The sequence below is a fragment of the Lissotriton helveticus genome, chromosome 2_1, assembly GCF_964261635.1.
Source record: "Lissotriton helveticus chromosome 2_1, aLisHel1.1, whole genome shotgun sequence".
NCBI lineage: Eukaryota > Metazoa > Chordata > Amphibia > Caudata > Salamandridae > Lissotriton > Lissotriton helveticus.
In genome coordinates, this window is record NC_136059.1 from 1058692609 (window position 1) to 1058704649 (window position 12041).

Here is a 12041-nt window from a genome sequence, read left to right on the forward strand (position 1 = left end):
TGGGGTACTTCTTCCAAAGCTGCGAAAGAAACAGAAGGGCTGATGTGGCTGGCGGGGCAGATATCCCAATGGAGCATGCTGTGGCCCTGCTCTTCTTGAATCGGTCCAGAGCGGAATCTGCATTATACCCAAACAGGAAAGCCCCTTAAAAGGGTATGTCTATAAACAACAATTGCACATCACCTGAATAAACTGTGGTCCGCAGGCAAGCATGGCAGCAAATGGTAACAATGGTGTGAATAGCCAGCTCGATGGAATCAGTGGTGTCAAGCCACAACAAATTGGGAACTTGGCTGCATAACGACCATCTAGTATGGCTTGAGTGAGGACAGGCCAGAGGTCTTCAGGGATACCTGGGAGAACTTGAGCTGCAGAATCCCAAAGACCCTGGGAATACCGACCCAGAAGCAGCTGGAATTAACAGATCTGAGGGCCAAGCTTGTGAAAGAAAATACCCTCTTCCCAAAGGATTTCACACATTTGGAGTCCCTATCAGGGGGAGTAGTCAAAAAGGTATTTGAGGTTGTCCAATTTGACATCACCTGCACCAACAAACTTTAGGAGAAGGGTGCTAAAAAAACACAGGGTCGCCCAGGGCAAGGTGGTGGTGTGTCGCAAACTGATGAATAACCGGAGGGCCAGAACAAGGTTAGACACAAGACCATGGGAGGGCATCTGTAAGTGCCACGTTGAAGAACAAGAGGGCCTCAGTACGCTTCCATTGCTGTAGGACTTCTGTCAAGACATTGGTTTTGATCCATACGGTGGGGAGGTATCAGTAGAGTTTGCATCAATGTCAAGGCTCTGGGAACTAGCACGAGCATGGCGCCAGAGTCAGTGCAGGAGGGGGCCCAGTGGTGGACTCAAAGGGTCCAACTGATGCAAAGGGTAAATCCGCCATCAGTATCCCAACTGGAAAGCCTCTTGGCCCCTTGGGGCCCCTTGGTGTGCCAGAGGGAGTCGGTAAGGATCCAAAGAGGGAGAGAATGACCTCGGGGATGTCATCGATCTGCCTCGGTGGCGCAGACAACCCAGGAAACATGGGTTATGCTGGTACAATTTGCGGGATTGGCTCCAAAGTCTATCGACTTCAGGAGCAAGATCAAGAGGCATGGCAATGCACTCGCACCTTATGGGAGAATGTGAATTTTTTAAAGGTTTTTTCTTCGACATAACCAAAGACTTGGAACGCAACCACAAACAATTTCGAGAATTACTCCTATGACTTCTGGACAAGAACTGACCTTTTGTCTTGGACAGGTCTTATTGTGAAATACACCAGAGCTTGATAACACAAACATTTGTCTCACACTCCTGTTTGGCCTTTGTCTTCATCAACGCCCAGTCACCACAAGCCTTAGAGTTGTGGCTCGATCGCTGGCACCACAGGCAAACCTGATCAGGATCTGTCACAGACAGTTGTTAGCAACAATCATTACAGGGGTTGAATCCTATCATCTTGGGAGGTGACATTTCCCTTGCACACTGTAAAATTATGGTTCAAAAGCTGTCTAAAGATAAGAGGGGTAGTTCAGGTTCTGTGTTTGGAGGAGAGGAAAGAAAGGAACTGGCGTCAGCATGCAGGAGTGATACCAATGTGGGTCTCGCATCAAGTAGGGTGTCAGTGCGTGAAGAGGTACAGCTCAAAAGTTACCGGATCCACTCTGATCCCTAGGAATAGTCAAAAGACGAGAAGCCTGTGGTTAGAAGTCCGTATCAGAAAGGGATGAATTAGGGAGAATAAAATACAAAACATTTACCTTGATTATACAACAAAAATGTGAATAAAGATTTCGGAAATCAAATGAATCACATGATGTAAGCCTAGTGTCTACTATCACAGCAACAAGGAGCCCCAGGTAATAGATGGCTGTAGAGCAGATCATTGTGGCACAATCTAGAACTGAGCATTACACAAATAAGAGTAACAATCTCAACTTTCAAGGATCAATGGAATAAATGATACATCTTGCAAGGTTCTAGCTGATAAATACAATATCACCAGGGACACTTTACCTGAGAGTCTCAGGAGCAGAATACATTAAACTTCATGATGACAACAGTTACAAAGCCCACATTTGTAACAACCGACAAAACAAATATGCATTTAGTCACAAGTCTTTGGAGTCCCCACTCAAAGGAATGTATTAGGCATATTTAGCACATGAGCCAAGCAGTCTGGGTGAGAGGATATGGCCCACACATTACTCTTCAATAGATCTATCTAGCATGGCAGATGTGTTAAATTACAATCCACCCAGACAGAACCCAACAGTGCTTTTTTCGGAAACCTCAAGCTGCAACATTACAAACCATATTAATAAAGTCACAATGTCACCTGCTCTTTTTGTAGAATGGGCTGCATTACCTTTACTCACAGAATATCACACATTAAGCAATCTAATGAACAAAAAGAAGGACAGACCTAAGCATGTTAGCAGAGCATAACGGTCAATGTTTATAATGTGGTGATTTTTAAATGTTTGCTGAAATCATCGTCTTACCTTGTTATTCCAATGAAAGACACTTCTTGCTTTGTAAGGTTATTGACCAATGAAATACCAACATCCTGAAGAGAGATTATCACTTCTTGTTCTGCCAACTCAGCTTTTTGGCTTTCGCATGTCATTTTAAATACACTTTCGTCTTCGGTAAAAAGAACAATACGTTGCAAGCCTTCAAAGAAGGAAACCAGATAGACAGGCTTGCCATCCAAGGGAAGTTCCATGACCACATCCTGAAAAAAGGATGAAAATCATCTTAAGTTAACTTATACTGTTCAAAAATATGCATCCATTTATTTTTATTTTATTATAAAGTTTTGTATAGCGCGAACAAGACCCGTGGGTATGAGAGCGCTTAACATGAGGTAGGAAAAGGAAACAAGGTTACATATGTATACGCCGTTAGCAAGCAATCGCAGTGAGGTAGATGACATATAAATTCGTAACACATGTGACGTTAGCAAAAGTAAGTATGCTATGATTAAATAAAATACAAGACATGTATATATAACAAATATGAGGTAGCACGGTATAGGTTCATGTATGAGGTAGCACGGTATAGGTTCATGAAAGATATTGTTCTTCTGTTCAATCAAATCTCCATTCCTGTTGGCTTTGGGTTGTTCCCATATCCTAGGATACATATTCCATTATAGTATTGTCTGAGCCTCCTATTTTGATGGCGTACATGATCTGTACTAAGGCAGTATTATAGCAGATCCATGATCAGTGATCTTCATTAAGTAATGTATCTATTCATCAGCAGGCTCTTCACTTCCCGTTTGAATGTTACCAGATTCTGGATCTTCCTGATGTTTGGAGGGAGTGAGTTCCATATTCTGGGGGCCGCTCCTGAGAACGCTCTGTCATAAGTTTTTTTCTTTCGGAAGAATGCTGGTCGTAGTAGCAGCTCCCCAGCACTCCTAGATGGTCGGTTGCCACCGGACAACTGAATTTTCTTTGCTAGATATCTTGGGGTGTTGTCGTGTAATGCTTTATGTGTGATACATGCTATCTTCATTTGGATTCTTGCTTCATATGGTAGCCAGTTTAATGCTTTCAGGTGTGGGGATATATGGTCATATTTCCTAGTTCCGGTGATAAGTCTTGCTGCAGCGTTAAGGCAGGCTTTCAATGGTCCTGTGGACATTTTTGGTAATCCAGCCAAGGTGGTGCACCCATATTCAATCCTCGAGATAACTAAGGATTGGATTGCCAATTTGAGGTCTGACTCTGTGATGAAAGGTTTTAATTTTCTTAGGTAGTTCAAGTGGAATCGGGCACTTTTCGCCATTGAGTTAATGTGGGCTTTCATGTCTAGATTCTCATCTAAGATGATTCCTAGAGATTTGGCTGAGTTGACAAGGGTAGGGGTACAGTTTATCGCAGTCACGACTTTCATCCATTCCATTATTTCTGTATTACTCTTTGGTGGAGAGATTAATAGGAACTCTGTTTTATGTGCATTCAGCTTCAGGTGGTTTGCCATTAACCATTGAAGTGTCATTTTTAGTGTCTCATTCATTAATTCCAATTCTTTTATGGATCCGATCTTTACATATATTTGCGTGTCGTCTGCATACATGTGATAGGATATTTGAGATTTTTGTAGAATTTCTGTGAGTGGCTCGACGTATAGGTTAAACAGATCTGGGGATAATGTCGATCCTTGAGGGACTCCAATTGTGGTAGGGCACGGAGGGGAGATTGATTGGTTAACCAGGAAGCGCTGTGTTCTGTTCTGTAAAAAGGACTCGAACCACTTCAGCACTGTTCCCGATATTCCCATCCTGTCCCGTAGCCTGGCCAGTAATGCTTCATGATTTACCGTATCAAATGCCGATGACAAGTCCAGGAGAATCAGTAAGCATGCTTGATTTTGGTCAAGGGCCTGTAATGCGTCATCAGTAATGTGGAGAATCGCTGTTTCAGTGCTGTGCCCTGCTCTGAATCCTGATTGGCATTCATCTAACAAGGAGAATTTGTTGATGTGTTGGCACAATTGGTTCTGCACACATTTCTCAGTCAACTTGGCCAGTAAAGGGATGTTGGTCACTGGGCGAAAGTTATTTGGATCTGATGTATCTGCTGTGGGTTTTTTGATTATGGGAACGACTTGACCTGTTTTTAGGCAGTCTGGAAGGATCCCTTGTGACAGTGACGCATTTATTATTTCGGTCCATATTGGAATCAAGATGTGATTGATTTCTTTTACGCATTTTGCAGGCAGAGGGTCTTGGTGGTGGTTGTTAGGTTTGATTCCTGAGAGCGTCTTGGCAATCGTGTGTTGGTCGTACAGTTCAAATGTTTCCCAGCTCGCCTTGTTTTTTGCCTTAGTGCAATCTGTTGTAGAGTTGGCATCGTTAGTAGCCCAAGGTTCGTTGGGAAGGTTTAATGCCGAGTTTTTAAGCTCTATTTCGAGTGCTTTGGCCTTTTCCATGAAAAATGTGGAGAAATCATCACAGCTTAGAGATGTTTTTGAATGTTCTTGCACTGTTTTGGCTAGTTTGTTTGATTGCTCCTTTAGGATTTCAAATAGTTTTCGTGGCCTGTTTTTGGCATTATCCAGTTCTTCTCTTATAAATTCCTTTTTTGAGTTGATGATCTTTTTATTATATTGTTTCCTTGTTTTTCTGAGGGCTTCCAGTTCAGGAGTTGATGGGTGTTGCCTCCATTTTCTTTCGGCCATTCTCAATTTGCGTCTATCTTCATTTAGTGCTTCGTTAAACCACGGGTTTTTAGTCTTTTCTGAGATTCGTTTCAATTTTAGTGGCATGGTGTTATTAACGATATTTTCGACAGTTGTTATGTAGTGTTCCGTCAGTTCGTTAACTGTTTCCATATCGTTGGGTGGTTTTAAGTCTCTTTCACAGCTTTTGACCAGTAGTTCCATATTTGTTTCTTTTGTGTCTCGAGTCCATTTTTTGGTCTTGATAGGTTGCCTGGTCCTACCTTTTCTCGTTGCGGGTATCATGAAAGTTATGGCGTGATGATCCGACCAGTCACATGGAGTTATGGAGTGGATTGTTGCAGCTTTGTTTCTTGAGATTATCCAGTCTAACGTCCCTCCTTTCGAATGTGTGGGCAGTGTGCACGCTTGAGTGAGGTTTAGTTCAGTGAGGAAACCTTTAAGCATGTTGACCAGTTTGTCATTGCAGTTCTCCCAATGCAGGTTGAAGTCGCCTAGGAATATGTTATTGGCAGCGTCATTCGAGTTGGCTGTTATGATCTCCATTAACTCTGCTATAAACTTTGTGTTATCTCCTGGTGGGTGGTAGAAAGTATGCAGGTTGCACCATTGAGTGTTGGATGATCTTATGTTAAGACCAAGATACTCACATGATTCCAGCGGGTCGGCCTGAATTTGTTTAACCTCTATGTCAGATCGATGAATGCATGCTATCCCTCCCCCTAGCTTTCCGTGTCTATCCAGTCTGAGAACGTTGAATTGCGGTGGTATCAATAGATCCATGGTTGGGGATGAGGATTCCGTAAGCCAAGTTTCTGTAAGGATTGCCAGGTCGATGTCCTTGTTGAGGATGAGGTCCGCTATGTCCGATGCATGCATCCATGTTTTTCTTAACAGTACTCAACACAAAGGGCCCTATTCTTATAAAAATACAGTAATCATCAAAGAGGATTGCGAATAATCAAAAGCAAGTTTGTCTGTGAGTGTCCCTAAACTCCGTACCTTTCAGGGCAGTCCTGCCTTGGAACACCCGTCCCCCAACCTTAGCATTAGATTGGTGTAGGAAAGTAGGATCTGCTTTTATGGTCACCCCCACTTTTTGCTGGTGTCATTATGTTTCACTGACTAGTCTGTCTGGGATCCTGGTAATCAGGACCCCATTCTCTGTTCTTCTTCCCTATGACGAGTACTTAGTATAGGTAGGGCACTTTCTTACACTTGGGTACACTCCAGATTGGCTACTGGTGCAACCTTGTATGTCCTTAGTATATGGCACTAAGGTACACCAGGGGTCTGGGGCTGAAGAATGTATTATGCCACCCATGGGAAACCATTCAAATTGACACTACGGGCCTGCCATTGCTAACTGTGTAAGCTGGTGCTAGCACCACTTACGACAGATATATTCAATTCAATTATCTTTATTTCGTTGCATTGCAACATAAAAGATATACAATAATACATTATAAAAAAAACCCATTATACCGTACCAAAAAACCAGTAATCAATACTACATGTCATCATTTTAGAACAATCTGCCATTGTTTAGGATTATCACAGGATTTAAATAAATAGTTTAAAACACATTATACAATGTTAAAATGTCATTAAATCAAGTCAAAATTTATAACATCCAAGGAATAAAGTTTTAAAAAATTACAACCTATAAAACTTAAAAACATAATCCGTGGTTTGAACAGGTCCAAGAGGGATACAGTTTAAAATGGAAGAGACATTTTTAATCTAATGAAATTTACAGCCAGAAGAAATCTAGTAATTCCAAACACAATTGCTTGGCTGGTATCTGTTTTTAAGATTCTGCCAGCTTCCTTATGGAATCTAGAGCCAATGATATAGCACAATGGCTTTATCCATTTTTTCCTAGGTATACTATAACTAGGGCAAAAAAACAATATGTGTAAAACGTCTTCCCTTATATTGTTAGAACATAAGGTACAGTAATCGCTATTTGTCTTCCCCCAGCTTTTCTCTGTTACTTTGGTTCTCAGTGTTCCATATCTGAATTTTAGGTATAGGGCTTTGGCCAGCGGCGGCTGAACCTCATCAAGAAATGTTTAAAAACACGCCGCGTTTTTAACCATTAAGAATGTTTCGGTTAGAGGGCCGTGTGTCCTAACATACGCAGAGTCGTGGCTCACATAAGACCAGAAGGATAACTTAACGATTTTCTTGGAAGCCGTATTTAAGGACTCCGGCTCACTCCAAGAGTGATGGTTTGGATAACCACACTGTTACATGCTTAAACCAATAAATTTGGTTACCACTATCTAGGTCCAGAACTTCTTTCAACCCACTTTTGTAATCAATCAGTTCGGGTGTTGTCCATAATCTAACCCATAATAATAGTGGTCTCAACATTGCGTGCTGGTCAGTATGCTTAATGTTTAGATCTAGAAATAAGGGTACCAATGGGGTGTTGTTGGGAACTTTTAATAGTCCCCTGATAAACTTGTTTTCCAGTGTTTCAAAGGTCTTCTTACATACTGATCCCCAAAGTTCTGCCCCATACAAAACAGCTGATTGGACCTTATACCTAAAAATCTCTATTGCTGGGGTTACTGCCTTGTTCACACACTTATTGTGTCTTTTTAATATTGGGAGACAGTTTTGTTTGAACACTATTTTAGATTTTTCTAGCTGAGGACTCCATCCCATAGTTGAATCTAATAATACCCCTAAGTATGTAAAACTCTGTTCGTAGTCAAGCTTGTGACCATTTAGCATTAGGTTTTTTAAAAACTTTTATGAGGGTTTAGTGCCATATATTTGGTTTTTTTGTGTTAATCTCTAACCCTTTTAAGGTACAATATTGCTGGAACCTGTCTAATAAGATCTGTAGTCCCCTAGGAGTCTGTGAAATGAGAATCGTGTCGTCTGCGAAAAGGAGGGACGGTACCCGTTCCCCTCCCAATCGAGGCGAATCATTATCACAATCCTCCATATAAGCCGCAATATCATTAACAAAAAGGGAAAAGAGTGTGGGAGCAAGTACGCATCCCTGGCGTACTCCCCTTTTTATTGGTATTGGGTCTGTAAGTACCCCGTTAGGGCCCCACCTGACCTTAGCGTAATTTTCCTGGTGAAGGCCCATCACCAGTTTTAAAAGTTCCCCGGAAAGTCCCTGCCTTTCCAAGGATTTCCAAAGTAGGTCACGGGGTATTAGGTCAAATGCTGCTCGTAAATCTACAAAGGTCACATACAAGTGGCCCTTGCGAATGATGACATATTTCCAATACAAGCAGCATAACCTTAAAACCTGATCTATGGTCCCAGTTTTTTCCCTAAACCCTGCCTGATATTTTGATAAAACTAATTCTTCGTCTAACCACGTATTTATACGATTTAATATATGCCTGGCATATATTTTTTGAGTTATGTCTAAAAGACTGATGGGGCGATAGTTGGCAGGATCGCCTCTATCCCCCTTTTTAAAAATAGTGATAATTTCTGCACCATCCCAAGTTTCTGGCATTTGATCACCAGCCGCAATAGCGTTAAATAAATGGTTTAGATATGGTGCCCAAACGTCAGTGTTATGCAAATAAAGATCGCCTGGAATTTTGTCAAGTCCAGGTGCCTTCCCTTGTTTAACTGAAGCAATTGCTAACTCAGTTTCGTGTAAATCAAAGACTACCGATGGATGTAAATTCGCTGGCTGAAAAGAAGTCGATTCTTCCAAGGAAGCAACCTCGCTTATTTTAGCTGCATACAAGTTGGTAAAATGTTTTACCCACGTAGCCTCGTCTAAAAAGACCTCTCTAGAGCCTTTCTCGCGTTTATTCCCCTTGGCCACTAATTCCCAGAAGGACCTCTGGTCATTGGTTTTTGCTGCTTGTAACATACTGGACCATATTCCGTCGACCCATGAGGATTTTACTTTTACCAATGTTATATTGTATAATTTCCTTTTGTCTTTAATTTCTACGGGACTTTTTCTTTTAATTGCCTCAATCAAAGCGGTTTTGGCAACACGGCATTCTTTATTATACCATGGTTTCCCAACTGGTTTAGCATTTACAATACCAGTCCCTTTTGTCTTTTTGTTAAAAGGTCTAGTAATTGGCTAAAAAAGGATTTGTGTAGGTTAATAAATTCCCCATGTTCACTTCCGGGCGGACAATATGATTCAAATGTATTTGCCAAGGTGCAATAGATATTAGATAAGAGGTCCTCTCTTTCCAATATATATGCTCATTTGACAGCCCTTCTATTTTTGCTAAGAATAATATTATCTAATGTTGGTGACTGTACATTTGTAACACCTCCCTCTATGTTTCCCTGCCCATTTAATAAGTTTTTGAGAAAGCTGGTTTTAAGGGGGTAGTGGTCACTTTCAAATCTCTCAGTAACTTTTAAGTCAATTGTATATTGCCACAAGTCAAACGAAACAATAACATAATCAAGATTGCTTTTATAATTCCGCCTCTTAAAGGTGGGTGCTTTCGGGCTATCAGAAGGCATGCGCCCATTACAAGCCCTCAGACTATGGCTTGTGAGCAACCTAGTGATCTGAAGGGCTAGTGTAGTCCCAGCAACGGTTCCTTTATCACTCAGAAGAGGTATCCTGTTAGCCACATCCTCATCTTCATACAAGTTGACCATGCCCGCGATTGGTTCAAAATTACAATTCATATCCCCACATAGGATTACACTTGCATCAGGCTCTAGGGTGCCCATAAAACTCTCCAGTTTTTCGATACATGGCGACACCTTATAAGATGGATGGGGACTATTATACACGTTTATAAGGTTAATCACCCTTTTGTCCTCTGTAGTTATTTCCAGGCCTAATATTTCTAGGGAGTCAGTCTTTAGGATCTTTATACCGATATTAGTGGAAACACTGATCCATATTATTAGGCCTCCTGCGGCTCGACCTCTTGGTGAAGGGACAGCCTCTATTTGGTATGTTTTATATCCCACTCTGTGGACCTTGTCCGTGGCCCATGTCTCCTGCAGCATACAAACATCGAAGGTGTTCATATATCTATTCCAATCTGGGTCACATATTTTTGCACGCACCCCCGCCACATTCCATGAAACTAATGTAATCAAGGAGTGCCCCTCATTTAACCCACAATTGCCAGCTATTGTGGGTAAAGACAAACTACAATTAGTCCCACTACCAATTACAGCAACAGAATTGTCTAGCCTCGGGGATCTACTTCCTTCTTCCTTCTTCCTCCTTTACTCCATTAGTATTATAGTTGTTTGCATCACCACTTTCTACCTCCCTGTTCCTTAAACTTCAATCACATTCATCCAAACCACTGAAAACATCAAACCTGTTCCATGTTTCCAGTGGCGTGAATGGGAGTATGTGAGGTGTTCTTCTATAATCACTTGCGTTGTATCTTGGGGGTATGGTATTCCACCCAGGTAAGACAGGGGCTGATGCTGGTTAGTACATATGAACAGGGTTTCTAGCAGGCTCCAAATTAAAAAAATGGTTATCCAAAAGAGCATTGCTAGTTACCAGCTTGTTTGGAAATACTATGGATCTTGGATAAAAGTAGGTCAAAGGACGCGGTATGATGCAACTATTCTCATTACCATGCGGCAAGGATAGTATATATTGGACCGCATTTTTATCTCTGAAGTTCACCACAACCACATCTCCCCCTATGTCCTTTGGTCTTCCTCCTAGCCAGGGCAACCGTCGGACATGGATTATTTTGCCATTAATATTACTGGCCTTTGGTCTATGTGAAATTAGCCAATGCATTATTTTATTCTTAAGTTGGGAAAAACCCTCCCGCTTATTTCCAGGCAATTCTGGTACCCCAGTGAGTACCACCACATAGGGTACAGCTTCTGGTGGAAGTTCTGTGAGTGGTCTTCTACCTTGGACCCCTCTGGTATGTCTGGCTTCTTCCCCTTCCATTCTAGGTGGCCCGTTTAATGAATTACCCGCTTCCCTACTTTGGATATTATTAACGGGGATAACAGGAATATAATTCGAAGCTGCAGCTAATCTTGTTGTCACTATTTGAGTCTGGTTAGGTTTAGGTAATGTACCTGTAGGCTGATTTTTAGTCGCAACTGGTGTACCTATTTTCAAATGTTGACAGGGAGTAGTGGTGGAAGATGTTGCCGCTACTACATTTGATGTAGTACCATGGGCCGAGATGGAAGCTTTGCTAGGGATTGATGCTATTCTTGGACCCTTATTTCCTAAAGCCCTAGCCGAGTTACCATGTGTGACCAAGTCCGCTTCTATTTTCACTAGTCTTGTCTCCACTCCTTTTAATCTTTCAACTATGGCTAACGTATAACTCCTTACAATTAATTCTATACTGTCTAGTACATTACTAGTGGGAGTTGATAGGGACCCTTCAGCATTTATGGCATGTTCTGTATTGTGCTTAGTGGCCAAGTGTGATGTTAATAATAAGAGTGCTGGAGGGTCTAGCACTGTCTCTACAGCTCCCTTCGCAGCTATAGTTCTCATTACTTCAATGGTGGTGGAGTTAGTCTTTTCCCCAAATTCGGAATGACTTAGTTTGGGCTTTGTTGGGTCCAATCTTTTGCGTCTTTTTTTAGTCGGCGGTGGACCAAGGATTTTATATGGCAAGGGTCTCGTTGTTTTTCCTCTTACTATCTTCCCAGGCCTGGGTGTTGGTGAAATCATAACTTGTAATGGATTAGGGATACTGGAAGAATCAGGGGGGATAGGAACTGATTCAGTATACGTAGAACCGATAGATGGTGCTAGACATTCCCTTAACAATATGGGCACACTGTCCTCAATTAATGTGGCATCCATAGTGTCAGCACAAAAGTCATTAGCAGTTGTAACAACGGGGATTGGTTCGGATAAAGCCCTG

The 12041-nt window shown here is 41.8% G+C and overlaps 1 protein-coding gene across 2 annotated transcripts in view; it reads right to left on the minus strand.

The window, feature by feature from the left end:
• Positions 1 to 12041, minus strand: part of VPS13A (vacuolar protein sorting 13 homolog A) — a 2196319-nt gene that overhangs the window by 784186 nt on the left and 1400092 nt on the right. For both annotated transcript variants that reach the window (XM_078675860.1, XM_078675861.1), the window contains exon 54: positions 2505 to 2737. In XM_078675860.1, the coding sequence (XP_078531986.1) occupies positions 2505 to 2737 (233 nt within the window). The remainder of the gene's footprint in view (positions 1 to 2504; positions 2738 to 12041) is intronic.